Source organism: Spermophilus citellus, assembly GCF_964194105.1.
Source record: "Spermophilus citellus genome assembly, chromosome: 4".
Lineage (NCBI taxonomy): Eukaryota > Metazoa > Chordata > Mammalia > Rodentia > Sciuridae > Spermophilus > Spermophilus citellus.
In genome coordinates this window covers 118,635,184-118,655,727 of record NC_138185.1, presented here as the reverse complement: position 1 = coordinate 118,655,727, position 20,544 = coordinate 118,635,184, and the positions used below count along the sequence as shown (strand labels likewise).

General features: G+C 32.6%; 1 protein-coding gene across 3 annotated transcripts in view; it reads right to left on the bottom strand.

Moving 5' to 3' along the window:
* VPS13C (vacuolar protein sorting 13 homolog C) overlaps nucleotides 1-20,544 on the bottom strand; it is a 169,969-nt gene that overhangs the window by 68,462 nt on the left and 80,963 nt on the right. For all 3 annotated transcript variants that reach the window (XM_081288661.1, XM_081288662.1, XM_081288663.1), the window contains 12 exons: nucleotides 19,583-19,716; nucleotides 17,718-17,874; nucleotides 16,657-16,736; nucleotides 16,079-16,138; nucleotides 15,124-15,286; nucleotides 13,273-13,389; nucleotides 12,116-12,219; nucleotides 11,427-11,594; nucleotides 9,495-9,799; nucleotides 8,225-8,372; nucleotides 3,749-3,899; nucleotides 1,670-1,782 (listed from right to left, as the gene is read on the bottom strand). In XM_081288661.1, the coding sequence (XP_081144787.1) occupies nucleotides 1,670-1,782; nucleotides 3,749-3,899; nucleotides 8,225-8,372; nucleotides 9,495-9,799; nucleotides 11,427-11,594; nucleotides 12,116-12,219; nucleotides 13,273-13,389; nucleotides 15,124-15,286; nucleotides 16,079-16,138; nucleotides 16,657-16,736; nucleotides 17,718-17,874; nucleotides 19,583-19,716 (1,700 nt within the window). The remainder of the gene's footprint in view (nucleotides 1-1,669; nucleotides 1,783-3,748; nucleotides 3,900-8,224; nucleotides 8,373-9,494; nucleotides 9,800-11,426; nucleotides 11,595-12,115; nucleotides 12,220-13,272; nucleotides 13,390-15,123; nucleotides 15,287-16,078; nucleotides 16,139-16,656; nucleotides 16,737-17,717; nucleotides 17,875-19,582; nucleotides 19,717-20,544) is intronic.

The following is a 20,544-nucleotide window of genomic DNA, read 5'->3' as shown; positions in this document are numbered from 1 at the left end:
ACTATTCCAGACAGTTTATTACACGCAAGTAGGTCAGAATGACATCATTATTGGGAAATTTCTAATACATTTAACTTATAAAAATGGAAATAATTCACAAACTTCTGTTCTGTAATTATGGTTATAAATAACCTGTGACAATATAATGATCACAACATATAATGTTTCCTAATACAGTTACTGATATAGACAATTTGGACCCACTGGATGTATCTTTGTTGTTGTTGTTATTTGTTTTTTTTTTTTCCTTTTCATAAAGGGACACATACATAAACACTGAATGTTCCTATGTAGAACGGGAATTCTCAAATGGTTCCATGGATTCACTTAGGACACTGAACTTGTACCAGTGTCTAGGATGGATGAAAGGAAGCCACTGCAGTACATGTGTGAGCCACTAAGGGTCTCAAATAAAGCAATGTGAGAACTGACAGAACAGAACAACATTCAGTCAAAAAAAAAAAAAAAAACTGATAGAACTCAGTGTTTAAATGAATAAGAAAAGAGAACAAAGAAGAAGCAAAGAAGATAGCAAGATTCTAAGGCTGGGGAACCAGCAGATGACCATCCTTAAGGGAAATGAAGACCGCATTTAACTGTCCATTTTCTACTAGGTCATTTACTGATGTTTTCATGAATATTAAACATTAGAAATGAAGGCAGTTTACTGCACAAATGACAGACATTAGCACAAAGCTCAACAGCAACAATATATGAATACTATCTAATTTTTAGAAAATATTATGAAATATGAATTTGTGTATAAAAATGAAAATTAACAACAGATACAATGCCTATACATTATATGACATATATTATGGATATTAACATGATATAATTAACTGATATAATAAAATGTTTTTAGAAGACTATATATAATTAATAGCTTTCTAAAATACCAACAATATATTATTTAGTTCAAATCATTATGGCACTAGACTTCCAATTTTTTAATTGGAATCCTTTTTTTTTTCTTTTAAAGAAAGAGAGAGAGAATCTTTTTTGTAGATGGACACAACTCAATGCCTTTATTTTTATGTGGTCTGAGAATCGAACCAGGGTCCCGCCCATGCTAAGCGAGTGTTCTACCGCTGAGCAACAATCCCAGCCCAATTGGTATTCTTAATATAAATCTACCATATATAACATCTATTCAATATAAACATAATTAATGCTTATATCATAGATAATCATGAATTTAAAAATAATCATCTAAGGCTCCAAAGCCACTACTAAATTATTTTTATTAAATAGGTTTATATACATACAAATAAATACACAATCTATGTAATAAAATTGAGCGTATAATTAATCACTCATAAATAAAAGTCCTCCATTAGCAAAAGTGCAAAATGTGCTTTGGTGCTGATGTTACTTAAGAAGAAATGAACCCTGAATGATTTTCCTTAGCATAATAAACACTAAAACAGTGAAGACCTATTAAAAAATTTTTAAAGGGTCATATAAAAAAAATGCCAGGGGCTAGGGTTGTAGCTTAGTGATAGAGTGCTTGCTTCACATCTGTGGGGCACTGGGTTTGATCCTTAGTACCACATAAAAAATAAATAAAAATATGTGTCCATCTAAAACTAAGAAATAATATTTTTTAAAAATGCCAATATTCTAAAACAAAGCAAAGAATTTTTCTCTACAGAAATTTAATACACACCTGATTGATATCATTGTTATAAAGGACAATGGAGAGAGATTCAAAATGAAAGTCATATTGGAGAGTAACATTCTGGCCCACAGAAGGCTTCGAGTCTGTCAAATGTTCTTGATCTGATAGAACAAAAAGAAACATGAATATGAAATCTAGCAAGATTTTAAGTAGGTATATTGCTTTGTACATATTTAAAAGCTGGGACAATGATTTATTATTCTTAGTTTATATCCAACTTCCTAATGTTCTTTAACTCATATTATAAGACAATAAAAATGACAAGGATTATTCCATATATTTAGTACAGGGCAAAGTGGCAGAGGCAAATTATTCACAGCTTTAAAAAAGAGACACTATCTTATACAAAATAATCAAGACAACTTTTTAAAAAGTCCCTCCAAAGTTAGACTTATAACAGAGGTATAATTATAAAGGCACTTTTATCTAACTGATTCAAGCCATTCTCAAGTGATTAAGAAGTTGGAGTACAGAAAAGCCAGATTTTTTGCCCTGTATTAGAGAGCAAAAGATACTCTGCTAGTCAAGCACTCTTCTCATTATCTTTATTTATCTGTATTACCTATTACCTCTATAAGAACAGAATGCAACTGTATTACCTATTACCTCTATAAGAATAGAATGCAACTCAATAGCAAAATATGTCAGGTGGGGAAGCCTTTGGAATTTAGTGAAGACATTTAGAGAAATATTTTAGTCTTTTGTCTCATCTTCAGACAGATAGGACAGATGAAACAGATTCTGCTTTCAAACACTTTTATAATATGATTCTATAATCCTTTTGGAAATTGATTCTAATTTTTCGATCATTCTATAGAAAAGGCCACTCTTGTATAATTTTAACAATGTAAGTCTTCCCCAAGATGGGAAACCCTAGTTTTTTTTTCCTCTACTTTTCCTGAAAATAATGTATATTCCAATCTTCATTATTTTGCAGCTTCCACCTGAATTCACAAATTTTCCCAAGGGCCACATCAACCATATAATGAGAACCAGATACAAAATTTGATCACAGCTGAACCTTATGAGATCATTAATCACATAAAGTCTGCCTGTCATGATTTATTCATCTCTACATAGTTTTGGTCTATAACAATGACCTGCTCATCTAGCATTTGTCTACATGGTAGCACAAACCGAACCTGATGAGGAAATGCTGGCCTCACCAAGCTTATGTAACACCACTGTCTACCAGAAACCTTATTTTGCACACTGTTGTCATCATACGTTTGTGTAATTCCAAAGTATGCCTGGCCTTTCTATAGAAGAAGTAGTGCTGGTGAAATTCTATTAAGTGGCAGCTTTACCAAGTAAGCTGATGGTATGAAAGCATTCTAAATGTCCAAGGAGTAGCCTGTGACCATGTTAAAGACAAGAGGCATTTCATCTCTTTTTAGCCATTTAAATATTAACCTATTTACAGTTTAATAAAACATTTAATAATACCAATGACTGTCAATAAGAAACAAGTAAAAGCATATTTCATGTAATGTGCTTAAGAAAGAAGAAACATGTTTTAGAAAAATTATCATTTAAAAATGGTTGAATTTGAAAGCTTCAGTAACTTTTAAAAGTTCAGTTTTAGTAGTCTGAAGATTCTCTGATATATCTGATTATATCATTTTCCCATAAAGTCAGATCTAAAGCTGTTACTATGAAAGAATGCATTCCTTTCTCATGGTTCTGACCTGTTAGCATGATTATATCACACAAAGGGCCTTTTCTCTCTACATTATTTTCCGACCTTACTTCACTGTATGCCCACTTTGATTTTTCTCTCAAGGTATACACTACCTCAGTGCCTACTGAATTCAGCTTCTAACAACTATATGCAAATAAGTATCATGCAATCAAGGACAGATAGATAACCCTTCCTCCTGTAGCATACAATGGGCACACCCCCTTCTCCAGGGGATTAAAGAAGCAAATGTGGCCCTAGCAGATTTTCCACAGTAAACAATACGATAATGAATCAATTTATACCACATTATGCTGGACAACTAAAATATACTAAATATAAATATCACATGGACAATAATCACTGCAAAAATCTTCATGGATTTATACCTTTGAGGAAGACAGGACCACTCAGAACATCTTTCCTCACTCTTACAGCCTCCTGTACAGATTGTGTAGGGATTGGCTGTGAAGAAGCTTCTCCAAGGTTTTCCAGCAAAATTTTCATTAAAACTGTTAAGTCATCTTCACTGAGAGCAACCTAAAAGCCACCAATAATTTGTTAACAGAAAGTAATAAAAAATCCAGAATATGATGTCTATCTCAATGTATGGTTCCTCAAATTAAACAACTGTTCATGTCATTTATTTATTTATTTATTATTTTTAGTACAGGGGCACTTAACCACTTAACCAAGCCCAGATTGTTGGGTTTTTGTTTGTTTTGTTTTTTTCTTTTTTGAAGACAGGGTCTCGCTAAGTTACTTGGGGCCTCCCCAAATCTGCTGATCTGTTTTAAAAAGAAAGACAAGAAGCTGTGAGAACAAACATCAGAAAAAAAAATGTGATCTTGTTTAGTATGGGGCTTCCTCTCTGTGTAAACAAACTTTTGCCTCTTCCCACAGCCCAGTCCTTGCCTCTGCCACTCCCACACCCTTCCTGCCTGGCATGTGACTCTGGTGCTCTGTTCCTAGACATGAGCTATTCCCATTCCTGTCTCTCCATTCTGCCCCTCTTCTCACCCAGGACCAGCTCCCTCTTCTGCATTATTTACTCCCCTCCATATTCAACGTCAGGAGAGTCCTGTTCAGTTTCTCCTGTTATGTGGTTGTATTCTCAGTACACATTCATCTGGACATACAAAAACAATCTATTTAATTTATTAAAAGTAACACCTCTAGAATAATAACAAATACAACTAACAAGTATTTTTTTAAACCAAAACATACACCAAGAAGGCAACATCCTATTAATCTTTTACCTTTACAAAGGGTATGAGTGACCCCCCCTACCAAAAAAAAAAAAAAAAAAAGGACAAAGCTGCCAAGTCAGGTAGATCCCTATCAGCTTTACCAGATTCAAGTTTTGCTGTGGCCAAGATTCTCAGCTTCCTCAATTCAAGTCTTTTATTCTTTAAAATAGGAATAAAAGTATCTTCCTCACAGGTAGTTGCAGAATAACGGGAAGTAGCTCGAAATTTCCACGTCCATTAAGACTTATTAAATTAGTATTTCCTGTGAAGCTGCTTATCCTTCCACCTTTTGTAAATTTTCCCTACAGACACAGTGGTCCAAAAGGTTTGTTTTAAGTTTTCATACATAATTTTACACAAGCAAGCATACATGCACAGTACTTTCTCCTCTGAATGCCATAGTAAACTCTGTCCCCAGAGTTAAACTCTATGGCCTGGAAAATTGGTACTTCATTGCTTAATGGAAAATAAAGAGATATTTTAGCACAAGGTAATGGTCAAGAACTTGTTTGTAGCAAGCCCCAGTCCTCAGATAATAGTTGTGACACTGGTACCTCAGAAATTCCATTCCTGGATTTGAGCCTTGCTCCCTTTCCCCTGTCTCCTGTTTCCCTATCTCCCCACCTCCATTCAGCCTTTCCTCTCAGCAAGTACCAGCATCTTCTACATTATTTATTCTCCTTCAAATTCAAATACAGGGAGAGTGCTATTCAGTTTTTGGCTCCCACTAAGAAGTAAAAAGATTTTCTCAATTTCACATTGCTACATGTAATATCTTGTGATACCAACCAAAATATTACAGCTGCCTGAAGCTACTTCAGGATTTCCAGTTTGCTGTGGATAAAATGAACAACTGTATTAGATGTCAGACTGACCTTCAGTAAGTACAAATTACAATTACAAAAGGTAGCCCTACAGTTCTCTAAGAAAAGTCAAGCAGATTCACTGGAAACAACCTGTTGGTATTGGTCACCTAATGCTCTTTCTTAGCTACTCCTCAAACACAGGAAAACTATACAGTCCATGAACAAAGAGTATTTAAAGAAACCTAGATCACTGACAATTTAGGCAGTGAAAACCTTATCTGCTGTGGCTGCATTGTTGCATTAACAAGGGTTATCTTTGGGCTGAGGATATATAGCTCAGTTGTGCTTGCTTCAGAGTGCTTGCCTCCCATGCACAAGGCTCTGGTTTCAATCCCCAGCACCACAAAAAAATAAAAAATAAGAAAAAAAAGAAAGGGTCACTTCGGTTAAAGTCATAATCACACTTTGATGTTAACATGTTCTGCTACTTTTTTTGTTTCTTTTAGAATATTTCAAGCACAAAGGAAAAGACAGAGTATACTATAATCAATCCCTATGTATCTACCACCTAGCTTTATCGAATCTTATCAAGTTGCTAAATTTCCTTCAGATCTTTATCCCCTTTAAAAATACAGTTGAAGTCCCATGTGTACCTCTGTAAGATTATACTCCCTTCTACTTTCATCCCCATGGGAAGACACTATGCTAAATAATTATTTACTACTACTGCATGCCTTATAAACTATATATGTACATATATATGTCATATGTACCCATACACACACACACACACACACACACACACACACACACATATATGTATGGCATTGCCATGCTGCAATTTTCAAATAATACAGAACTATCTTATCATTTTGCAATTTCCTTTTTTTTCATTTTTGTATTTAACGTGTATTCATCTGTTTCATGCAGTTCTTAGTCATTCATTTTATATGCTTTACAATGTGCATACAGGGAAAGATTCTCCTACTGATAAGATATTTAGGTCTTACTTTGGCTTTCAGTAAACTTATAACTACATAATCTCTGCAAAGAGGGGTCAAATATTAGTCCTGGAATCTACTTTCTTCTAAGAGAGGATACTTATACTATGAAATAGAAACTATACAAAGAATATCCCCAAAAGACATAATTCAATAAATTCTTTCCATATACTATTTTGACCAATACATACATACAGAAACTTTCATTTCCCCAAGATCCAATTTTAATTTCTTTCCTAGTAGAATTTTACTACTTTCACCCTTCCTATGTTATCTCAGAACTAACTTGAAAGTAATCACAGATATCAAAACTACTAAACTACTAAATTTGCATACTGTTCAATCACTCTCTTATCCCAATCTTTGCTGTTTGGCTTCAAACTGTTTCACACCTAAGAATCACAGAAATCTTATACTTCCATGATGACCTTTGACCAGTCTCACCTACTTCTGTGAGCTGAACCTAACCAGCTAACTTACCATCAAAAATACTGCTGCATTTATATGGTTACCAAATAAATACACTTGCCTATTCAGCATAATGTTCACTTTTCTTACTAAAAGGAGGTTTTTACACATAAAAATACTACAAATCACTGTACTTAATATGTACAAATATTTCCAATCAAAATTTTTTTTAAAAAAACACAACTAAAGTGCTTTTGAATGTGTTTTATGAACACCACTCTGCGCTCTCTTACAATTTAGCTATGTTATGACTTTAGTAAAATTTTCCAAAATTTAGACTAATATTTTCAGTAGACTCGAATAGGTCTGATTTATACTTTTGGCTGACTTTACCAAATATCTAACTAAAATGAAGTAAAGAAAGTCAGAATGACAGCTATTATGAAGACAAGCAACAATAAGTGTTGGCGAGGATGTGGGGAAAAAGGTACACTCATACATTGCTGGTGGGACTGCAAATTGGTGCAGCCAATATGGAAAGCAGTATGTAAATTCCTTGGAAATCTGGGAATGGAAACACCATTTGACCCAGCTATCCCTCTCTTTGGTTTATACCCAAAAGACTTAAAAACAGCACACTACAGGGATACAGCCACAACAATGTTTATAGCAGCACAATTCATAATAGCTAAACTATGGAGCCAACCTAGATGCCCTTCAGTGGATGCATGGATAAAAAAAAAAAATGTGGCATATATACACAATGGAATTTTACTCAGCAATAAAAGAGAATAAAATTATGGTATTTGCAGGTAAATAGATGGCCTTGGAGAAGATAATATTAAGTGAAGTTAGCCAATCCCCAAAAAAACAAATGCTGAATGTTTTCTCTGATATAAGGAGGCGGACTCATAGTGGGGTAGGGAGAGACAGCATGGGAGGAATAGATGAATTCTAGATAGGGCAGAGGGGTGGAAGGGAAAGGGAGGGAACAGAGGATTAGCAAGGATGGTGGAATGTGATAGACATCATCATTCAGAGTACATGTATGAAGACACGAATTGGTGTCAACATACTTTATATACAACCAGAGATATGAAAAACTGTGCTATAAACATGTAATAAGAATTGTAATGCATTCCGCTGTCATTTATTTTTTAAAAAAATCAATTAAAAAAGAGAGAGAGAGGGAGGGGATTTAAGCTAGGGACAGGCTGTGAGAGGCACAGGAATAAACACGGACTCAAACAAGAAAAAAAAGAAAGAAAGAAATGTGTGGGAAACAAGGATGACCTCACTTGCAGTTAACAAAATATTCCTTTTTAATACACACTAGAACTGCAGTATGATCAATGATAAAAGCCTATCTAGCAATTTTATATTTAATACTACATACAAACCTGCATAGGTTTTAGTTTTCCTTTTATCTCCATCCCTGGAATCTGTACATACCACGTTGCTGATAAATTTCGTTGTACAGACAAAAGCATGTTGACTGGTTTTAGAATTTCAATGTCATATGGTGGCAAGCCAGACTGCAAAATAGTTCTGAAAGAAAAACAAAAATTTATTATATATTTTAAATATACATTTTTAAATGAGGACTTTCATACTGTGTAACAGCTTCTACATAGACCTTTCCTAAACACTTAAAGACTGGAACCATAATTCTTTTAAAACGTATTTTTTTAAACAAATCAGAATAAATCAGGTTATATGCAGTTATCTAAAATAAAGCCTATATAACACTGATTTCAAAGACATGATTTCCATAGTTTATTACATTACTATCTTTTATAAAGACTGTTTGATATAGCAACTAGCACAATGTTATACCAATAAAATTTAACCCTTCTAAAATTGAAGTATAAAGGAAGTATCGGTATATGTAGCCCATATATATTATTGCTATTCTCCAAACTCAAAGGAAAAACACATCAAAGCTTAAACTAAGTGAACATATGGTAATAGTCACTTTTAGCCTATCTGCTAACAACTATTTCCACAATCAAATGAGTACTGTTGCCATTCAACACAACCAATACTCTCCGATCAAGAAGCAACAACCCTTTAGATACCTCATTCAAAATTACCAAATGTGACAAGATTTGGGAATGAGAAATCTTAAATCTTATCATAATTTAGGAAGTTTTATCCCACCTACAGAAAAGGAAATAGCTATGTGTGAAAGAAAGAAAGAAAGAAAGAAAGAAAGAAAGAAAGAAGACAAACCATAACAGAAAGAAGGAAGAAAAACCATAACAATAAATTAAGTATTACTAATTAGCCATATTTTCTCTATTTTTTTTAGATGAGGTCTTGCTATGTTGCCCAAGCTGGTCTTGAACTTGTGAGATTCTCCTGCCTCAGTCTCCCAAGTAGCTAAGAACACATGTGCACCACCATGCCCAGCCAGTAAACTGTAATTTCATAAGTAACTTCTATAGAATAAAAAAAATTCATATTCTGAATTCTGTAAAACAAAATACAGACTGTGAGGCACACTACTATAAGCCACTGGCCAAAAAAAAAAAAATCAATGGTCAGGCTTCCTTAGTTAAAATAAATAAGGACTGGGATCACAAATTATTAGACCATTTTACCTGAAGCCAAAATTCTATGAAAATCCTATGCTTAGGTAAGATTCACAATTGGATTATATATTTATACCTGGACAGCTTCAACTGAGTGAGCTGGACAATCATCGTATCAACAATGGGGGGAAGAGAATAATGTTCCATAGGAACCAAGCTAAATTTGTTTTCAATTCTGATTAAACCCAGATCTGCTATAATAGCATTAGGTGATACTGAAGACTGAGGAATAATGATAACTGGTGCTTTCAAATTGATATCCATCAAAAGGCGGAAACTCTTTTGAGCCAAGTCTTTCATGCTGGAAGCAGCTCTTTCTGCAGCCTGGACTGTGGCTGTGCTCAAAGCTTCTTTGGCAGTTTGGAAATTGTTGAGAAAGTTCTGTTGGAAAAGAATGATGATCAGATAGTTCCCCAAAAAAGACTTTTTTTTTTTTTTTTTTTGTACCACAGATTGAATTCAGGGGCACTCTACCACTGAGCCACACCTCTAGCCCTATTTTGAATTTTATTAGAGACAGGGTCTCAGTTGCTTAGCGCCTCGCTTTTGCTAAGGCTGGCTTTAAACTCAAGATCCTCCTGCCTTTGCTTCCTGAGCCACTAGGATTACAGGTATGTGCCACTATGTCCTGCCATGAACATTCATTTTTAAAGAAAAAATTTCAGAAAGTATTTACTCTTAAAAAAAAAAAACTAAACAAAAGAGATAACATAAAAGAGATGTTACTTGTGACTATGTATACAGAGAAGAATAAAGTCATTAACAGTTATCTCCAGGAATGAAGAATTCTTTAACTTTCATTTATATTTTTCAAAATTATTTGATTTTATGATAAATTTTCCAACTTCTCAAAAAATCTTTTTTATTAGTAAATGTTAGTCATGTTAAATTCAAAATTTAAATGAAAGGAATGAGAGAAAGCACCTTATTTCTCCAAAAGTGGGTTCCATTCTATTACTCTAGATCACAGGAATAAAGATTATTCTTAGAAAATAAGGATCTGGCAGCTTTAAAATTTATTTTAAATGTACCAGGCATGAGCACACATTGTTAATTATGTATTACCCTGAATCATTAATAAGAATCAAAACTTCTTTGTTTATATTAAGAAGCATTTCATCTCAATTTCAACTAAAAACAGATTTTTCCCAATAGAGAAATGATCATTCTTAGAAGCAATACTCTTTTAACTTTCTTCTTTCTCCCAATACTAGGGATTTAACCCAGGGACACTGAGCTACATCCCTGGCCTGCTTTATTTTTTCATTTTGAGACAGGGTCATACTAAGTTTCTGAGGCTGGCCTTCAATTTGCAATCTTACTGCCTCTGTCTCCTGAGTTTCTAGGATTACAAAGATGTGCCACAAGCCTGGAAAAGCAATATTCTTAATGTTCATCCATTGATAATACAACAGAAACTTAATATCTTCTTCCTAGCTCAAAATAAATGACTTTCTAGAAAAGTGAACGTGATGTTTTGGAAAATTCATGACTGGTAAGTTGTAGTCGGCAGCTCTGTTAAGAGGCACAGGCAGATTTAAACTCTTTAGTCCATGACACTTACATGGATATAGTAAAAATGAAACAATTTCATAGTCTTGTTGATCAGAAATACAACCAAAATCTGTAAGTTTCAATATTAGTTTTTCAAATAGCTGATGAGTTTTATTAGAAAGTTCTTCTAGCTAAATACCCTAAGGTATTTCATCAAACAAGTAACACTGAAAAGCCCTAAATTAAAAATTACAAAAATACTTTTAAAATATGTAGCTATATGTTTAAAATATGTAGTTAAAATGTTAGAGAATGGCAGTTTCTATGTTTAAAACAATGATTTAAAAATCAATTTGGTTAACATTATATAAAAGATCTCCTTAACTACAGAATTGTGTTCGGCATCAGGGTGTTTAGTAGATAGCCTGAGAAGTGAAGATTTTGACTATCTAAGGTTCAGGTGTATAGACAAAATATTTAGGTCTCAATAAGAAATAAATTCATATAAACTTACCAAAAGAGACATGAAGAATTTATGAACATAAACAATTTGAATACAGCCCACTTTGAGACTAAGTTTGCCATCCACTTTAGACATATCTGCATAAGCCTTTCCTTCTGTGGCATCTGGATACAGAGTCATTTGAAATCTGAAGACTTCATCTCCCAAAATAGAGACAGCCTAAAAGTATGCAATACCTAGGCATTACTGCAAATTCCTTATTGCTCTATCCCTTATTATACAATCCTTGATATATGAAAGAAGCAATATATCAATGTAACCCTAAACAATTTTATGAAAAACATTTTATTTAGCAAAAGCTTTTCCTATTTCTATAAAAAACACTTTTTTATTAATAGAAATATCTTCTTTGTTTTTGTTTTTTTGGTAGAGCTGGAGATCGACCCACAGCCTCAGACATACTAAACAAATATTCTGTCACTGAGCTACACTACACCCCTAGCCCTTATTATGAAAATATCTATCTGTTACTGAACTGTTCAGAAGTAACTTTTCAAATCACTGTATAGCAGAAGGCCTGGTATACATACAACATGAAAGCCAACTGTTATCAACTGTAACAAAATGCCCAACATGTGACAGACAACTAATAAATGTATACTAAATACACTTATGAATATTAGTATCCCAAAGTCAAAGAAGAAACTAAACTTCAATACAAAAATCTATTTTTTAATTACCTTTTTGTGAATGGACAGCAAATCAACATTTGTAACTATGATATTCTGAAGTCTGGCAAACACATCAGTCTGCTTTGGCTTCACAGATACAGAGGCATCCATTCCTAAGGGAGACATATTATTTATAAACATTTTACTCCATCTAAATGAACCAATTCAGTGGCATTTTAATTCAATAATATACTACCAAGATATAGAATGAATAAAAAATACTCATTACTAAACATATTAACAGCATCAACTTCCATGTATGAGTCACCCAAGAAAGTTTACAAAACCTTTAAATGCTACATGCATCTCATATATAAAAGTTGTGGAAATGAAAACAAAAACTGTACTTTTTAAAGTATAGTCTTCTAAGATTTCTCTTCAAAAAAATCTGTCATAATAATGTCTAAATGTCTCATAGTGTCTTAAACTGTCCTGCATCTGTATTCCCTATAAAACAGATATATGGTGATATCTGTTGAACCGTGCTAATTTTTTTAACGGTTTAAAAAACTGCTTACTATGTACCAGCCACTTTTCTAAACATTTGTAAATGCATAAACTTTTTTAATGCTCACCAGAACCCCATGCATAATTATTACTGTCTTCATTCTATAGAAGAAGAAACTGAGACATAAAAAAGTTAAATAATTTGCTCAAAGCTGCCAGTATTAGTTAGTTAGTTAGAACCTTGGCAAATTCTCCAGAACCTATGGAACATAATAACATGCTACCCCATTCTTATATCAAACTAATATAATGGAAATCACTCAATCACTCAGAAAACATCTTTCAGAAACTTTTCCAATGCTGTATGTGTACAAAAGACAAGGGAAAATAATGCTAATGGCATTCTTTTCAGTCTGTGAAATGTTATGATATTCATTTCTCTGTCTAAAGTGATATTATTTTTAAAATGCACACCAAGAAGAGACTAAGCCTCAGATATTCTGAAATTTTTAAGTACATAAGGAATGCCTCAAGCCAGTAAGGAATCATAAAAAATATACTTCAAACATTTGAAAGTACACCTTTACAAAGCTTGCATAAGTCTTCAACATAAGTAAACCATAATATGGCTCAGAAGAAATCCATTGTGCACAAGCTCATTTTCCCTGGATACTTATGCAAAGAAATATAAAGACCCACATCAAAAAATAATTACTTACCATGTATTTTAATATCTGCTATGTTACACTTCTGATCACAAACAAAGATATTAAATGCATTTAATTCAGCTGTGACCTTTAAATCAAACACATCTTCTTTAGAAATGGTGCTAGATACTGAAAATCAAGAGAAATTTTGTGATCAGCAAAGTAGAAAGATGATAAAAGATGCAAAATAATATCAAATCCACCAAAATAAAACTACATAAAATATTATAAGGAACCCAGAAAGATCTCTGTTAAGATAACATAGTTAATATGAATTTGAATCAATTTTCAAATACTAATTAGACAAAAACTAGCATGTTCCCCTTCAAATGAAGAATAAAGGCAATAATAAGACCTTCATGTACTATTTACTAGATAAATTTTTTTTTCATCTTCTAAGAAAAAGATAACCCTCTAAATTCAAATTCTAGAATTATTTTAGTTGAAAACTTTGATTTTGAGCTCCTTTTCATATCACATATTACAGCAAAGAACAATTAATGAAAAATTATAATACTGATGAAGTTATTAAAATTCATAGTACTGTCATTTTAATACATGTTATTTAATTATAGAACCAATTCATTTCTCTATATTATAAGCTACTGTTACTGCTTCATAAAAAAAATTGTACAACAAACTCAATGAAACATGAACACAAAAAGGCTGACGATTAGGGGGAAAACACATAAAATAAGATGTAAGAATCACAATTGAACTGATTACCTCAATCTACTTTAGTGCAGGTCCTGATTAATAAATTTAGAATACACTTTCCTACAAATCTGTCTTACCTGAAGAAAACAGAACCTTCCCACAGAACTGCCAGAGCAGGGGGGTATCAGTCCTGAATCACCAATATGATGACAATTTTTTTCCTTAATATTTATTTTAGCACAATCAAACCATAGAGACCAAACATGAAAAAACAGATAATTTCTTTGGGTTAACAGTATTTGTAATTCATTCTGAATCTAAATACTAATTTTTCACTGAACTGTACTTTGTATATGTCATATAAATGTTAAATAAAGAAGAGGTATTTCTAAGGATATTATCTCTTAAAGATATTACTGTGGCAAGAAAATACATTAAATACAAAGAAGGTAAAACTCTTTTACTGCAGTTTTAACAAAATAATTGCTCTGTTCCATGATTTTAAAAAAATCAGATCCCTGTATCAGATCTAGTAGTACTAACAGTTTTATACTTAAGATGCCAGTAATTCAGATGTCAAACTGGTAATGGTCTGAAAATTAAATTATTCGATGTTAGACATTTAAAATATACAATATGAAATATTAATTCAATGATATTGGCCTAAAAACAGGCCAATGTATCTTTATTCACTCAGGATACTTCCATCTCTAACATTTCACAGCACAAGTCATATGTCTGAGGAATATGTGCTCAAATTTATGTGTGATCAAAATATTGATTTGGTTAGAAACCAAAGTGAGTGTCTTTCTTCTGTGACATTCCTTCTTTGGTACCCACAAAGCCCTTATAATTGTTGAGCACAAGGCAGGACTAATGGACCTTTGTTCCATGCATGATTGTATTCATATTTTAACTTTTCTCACTTTCATTGAACTAAAAACTGCAAAAATATGTCAATGCAAATTATATACAACTTCTATTTAATGAAAAAGCTAAACAGTAAAATTGAATATAAATGATTAATACTAAACATTTATTCAAAATCTTCAATAAATTGCCCTATAATTCCAGAAAGATAAAATTTGCTTTCTCTGAAACTAACCTGACAGACCAGTTATAATATCAAAATGTTGAATATTTATCTTAGCTTAAAAATGTAAGTTTATATATGACAGTATTAGACATTAAGGCAAAAACTAATACCAGCTTTGATGGCAATACTTCCAGATTCCCCCACAAGTGGTTTTTGCTCAGATTCCTTCTCAGAAAAGGAAGACTCAGAGGATGGAACAGCAGATGATAGAAAATCCATAAAGGAAAGTAAAGCTTCCAAATGAAGTACTAAGTCCAAGGATGAAAATGAAACCTAAGATAATGAACAATTAGAGAGGCAGATTCCAGATATGCAATGTTTTTACCTTAGACCTCAACATATACGTATATACAACTAATTAGCTTAGTTAAAGGGCTTTAAAATTTTTTTTAAAGAATCACTATTACCATGTTATTCCTTAGGATTACTATTGCAATGTTAATCCTTACCAGACAACAACCTGACAGCCCACTCCCATGTGCCACTGCAATTCTAAATTCAAAAGGATTTGATGAGTTTTAAGATATAGTAAGCATTCCAAGACTGATTATATATTCAATAGACTGTGAGCAATGTCTGAATGAGGCCATGCTTTATTCTTGTGCCTAGACTTGTTCTAATCCTAAAGCAATACATAATTCAAATGTTTAATATGTCCATCAACACCAAGTCAAATAACCATGGTGGAAGAAAATTCCCTTTAAAAATATACAATCAACAAGTAATAATTCACATATGAGAAACAAATATTTTTCTCAGAAATCAATTCTTCATCCACCTATTTTATTTATTTTATACTACTTTATTTTACATATTGTGTGTGTGTGTGTGTGTGTGTGTGTGTGTGTTGCTGCGTAAACCCAGGGTCCTGCACATGCTAGGAAAGCACTCTACCACAGGGCTACTTCTCCAAGCCCATCCACTTATATTATCTATAAAATTAAATCTATTATTATTGTCACCCTTATTCTAATTTTAGAACTTACAATCTTCTAATTGAAAATGGCTGTAAAGCTACATTTACTCATTATGAACCCAGCCTTATAGTGAATTGTAAAAATTTACCTTCAGTCTCTGTTTGGTATTGTCATGAACAGTGTTAAATTCTGGCCCATCACTGTCCGCCTACAAATAGTGAATAATTAAAGCATTGGGTTACAAACACTAAAATGTAATGCATTGAAAACACTTTATTTTTTAAAACTGTTCAAAGTATGCTATTAAAACAGTAAAAACATACTAACAGGAAAAAAAGAACATGTCCCCAAAACTGACCACATAAAGCATGTCTCACATTCTACAGATACAAAAACTCAAATTCCTCATCCTACTCTGGAAGAAACGCTAGTATATGTAGATTAGGTGGACCAAACCTAAATGTAGGAGAAATGCTAGTCTTCTAGATTATAACACATTTCAGAATACAGCAGAACTATGTATTACTCATATTTATTCAGCACCAAAGGATAACTCAGAAGGCTAATAGAGTATCCGGGATCTTAAGATGATTGGAAAATTCACCACAATCAACCAATTTAGAATGAAAAAAAGGGGGGGAGAAAATTGAAACATTAAATATGAGAGCAATATATATTACTTCATATACTTAAATATTCAAGAATTCTAGAAATGAAACCAGGTACCTTGATTAGCAACATTTTCAGGAGAGGTTCATCAGTTACATTAGAAGAGTTAACAATGTGAAGAGGTTCTCCTTTAGAGTCTAGAAGGGAAAAAGACAAGGTAACATCTTTTAAACACTTCAAACCATCTTTTAAGTCAGGACCAGCCAGTTACAAATATGTATGCTTATCAAAACTCACAGAAAAGGATGAATTAGCTTTACTATATAGAAATGATGTCTCAGTAAGCCTGGCTTTGAAAAAAGAAGCTCCATAAAAATAAGAGATAAATGAACAAACCTAGCAGTAGTCAATTACAACTGTTACAACACTTGGTACTACTGTTATTACTCTCATTTGAACAAGTCATAATATATTAAGGAATGAACCTAAAAAGTTTATGAAAAGTAAGAATTACTCTCAATGTAAGTTTGCTTGTAAGATATTTCAAGAGTTTCTATAAACTTTAAATACTCATAAAAACTCCGAAAGTTGACTTGCTATAATTCAGAAAGTGAATTACAAAGGTCCAGGATACCCACTAAACAATAACTTATGTTTATTTGGGAGGAAAGGAATGAGACTACAAGATAATGTTAAATTGTTCCTTCTTTATTCTTCTGTATTATTTAATTTTCATTTTTACAAGCAAGCATTAATGTAACTAACAACAAATTTAAAACCTCATTTAATTTAAACAGATTTTAAAAATAAGAAATCATGTTTCCTTGTAAATTAACTTTTCAAAAAAGTCCATGGGGTCTGTACCTGGTTTCTGATTTCCTAAAATGTCAGTTCTAATGGCATAGTTATGTTGAAATGGTGCCTTTTATAAGTACTGAAGTGTTATATACAGACATGGTTAATTTTTTAGGTATATTCCATTTTATGTTAAATATATACTTAGATAAATTCTTTATTTATGATAATTACATGAGGTACATTTTTTAAATATCAAATTCCTTGTTATCACTGTAATAAATTTAATCTAAATAACTATGGTGACATAAATAAATGTTTAATATTGATAAAAGGACCATCTGCCTAATGAATAATTGACACAAATAAAACTTCACACTCACCAGTAAAATCAAAGCACCGCATACTAATTTTTTTTAGATAAGCTTTAGCAGTCATTTCATATGTTTTAACTCTAGCTTCTACTCCAAGCTGCAGAACATTGAGTTCATGGAAAGGCCTTCCTTTCTTTTCTGCTTTTTTCATCAGAGTAATCACAACCTAAAAGGATGCATAAGTATTACCACAAACAATCTCATTAATATGCAATGTAGATAAATCAAGAATTTAATAACCATACAGAGTAATATGACCAATAGATTCAAACAATGTAAAAACATTTATTTCCATTTGTGCCTGAAAATTGTTTATTGTTATTTACCTCAGGAGGCACATATAACTGTTAAAACTTTTGAAGCATCACCACTATTTTCTAGTGGTTTTCAAAGGTAAAGTACAAAAATGACAATAAATAGCAATTTGGCCTAATTCCCAGATAATCTGGTCTGATGGATGGCTTTCATTTGAAAGTCTGAGATTAACAGCTAATTTGTATAGAACTCCTAAGGCAAGGAAATCTCAATGGTGGCACTGCTGACATTTTAAGCTAACAAATATGCATAACAGGGGGCTGTTACAGTCCTGTGCACTGTAAGATATTTGGCAGCATCCCTGCCTCTATCCACCAGTTCCCAGTAGCAGCCTCCCACTATGTAAGTAAGAACAAAAATGTTTTCAGACAACATCAAGTATTCACCTGGAGGATGCAAATTTCTCGCCCTCTACCCCAATCACTGTCCCAAAGGACAGGAACTATCATAATATATATTACAGATGATATTAAAATGACTTACAGGTTTTTTACATACACACATTAATTAAGAACTTTGGAAACAGAATTATTTATCTAACAATGTTTGAATTGTCAAAACTTAAAAATCTTTAGCAACTCTGATATTAACCAGAAAAAATACTGGAGGTTTAATATAACAAAGTTAGTTTCAACACCCTTTTAGCAACACTACAAGCATGTATTTCAGTTCAAAAACACAGAATCCATTTGTATAAAAAGCTTATAATTTTTAGCTCAGAGAACACAAATATTTAATGATGAAGGGATTTTAGAGGAAGGTGCTTGCAGGTCCCTAGATCTACTGCTTTCTCACTTATTCAAAACTTTATGCCTATTCCTTTCTATCCCTACCCTAGCCCCTTTTCTGATCCCCCTTTTTTAGACTATTTATTTTTCCTTAAAAACTCAACTCAAATGTCACTTCTTCTAGGAAATCTTCCTAACCCTATTAGAACATCCCCTCGCTACCATCCATACCACAAGCTCCAATGTCATACACTACTCTGAGTACATTTTAAATGAAAACATAAATACTTCAATTGTTTGAATTTGCATTCTGCCTCTGCATCTTTGGCATCTAGCACATACAATTTGTTCAATGTGTGAATAAAGAAGAGGAAAATCCACTTATTCTTTCCTCAAGAATCTGTAAATGGAAAGCATATGCTATATAGTAATAAACATTTATACCATATAGTATTAAACATGTTTTAAAGTGTAGACATACTGTATTTTATTCCATAAGAGTTTCTAGCATTTGCAAAGGATTTCTCAATCATTATTTCCTTTTCCTGCCTTTCTTTTATGGAACTGCAAAGCAAGCCACATTCCAACTGTCCTAGAATTATAATAGTGAAAAAGCAAGTTACATGAAATACTATCATTTTTAACTATGAAATAATATACACCCTATATATACTCATTCTTAATAAACCCTCAAATTTGAAAGCACCATTGCTACATGAAAACAAACTGTGTAAGATTTTTCTCTGCCTATTATTTACAAGTTTAAGAGGTAATTCTAAGTATCCATTATTTATCTACCTCATTTTACAAGAACATATGAAAATTACATACCTCTTTAATTTCAAAATTCAGCAAAATATTAATGATATCTACAGATCTAATTTCTTCCATTCCAGCTGTTAAAGTATCTTGTGAAGCATGTACATCTTGTGATATAGAGGTTTCACAGGGCTCTTTAATTTTACCTAAAGATGTTCAAAAGAAACTCATTTCAGACATTTCTTTCACAGGACAAATATCAGTACTTTGGATCTGGCAAAGGCCTAAAAATACAGAAATCAGTCATCTCTCTAGCCCTTAGAAAACTCATGGTATAGTACAAGACACATATATTTAAAACACAAGCAAAACAAGCAGACCGCACTTATTGACATTAAGAGGGCAAATGTTAATAAAAATATATAAAATGCACAGAAAGCACAGAACAAGGTTTAACACCATTACAAGTAAGTAAAGAAAGGTTTAACACAAGAGGTACCATCCAAGTAGAGCTCAACGACCTGCACACAGAGAAGATATTCCAAGAAAAAGGTAAGAAATTGGGGAAAATCACAGAGTAATGACATGGGAGAGGTTTTATAAACAACAACTACAACAAAAAAGAAAAGTCATATGAATATGATGCTGTCTTTCTGAAATCAGCACATCCTGAAATACAATAAAATTGCTTTTTAAATTGTAATACACAAAATAGCAGTTGTCTCTGCTATGAGTATACTTGGGCACCAGATATTGTAAAAAGTCTTATACAGGGATGGTCTCATTTAGTTTTTATAATATTCCTTGAAGGTAAAACTTTATTGTCCTCAAAATGCAGATAAAAAATTGTATGAAATATGATATGTCAAGAGCTATGTAATGTTTTGAACAACTAATAAAAAAAAAATTCAGGGTTCAGACTGATTCAGTACCTTACCCAGTGTCACACAGATTACAAGGGGTGGTGTCCAAATTCATCAGTCTGATTTGATAGCTTTCACTTTCAACCAACCCTCAATATCATTACATCATTC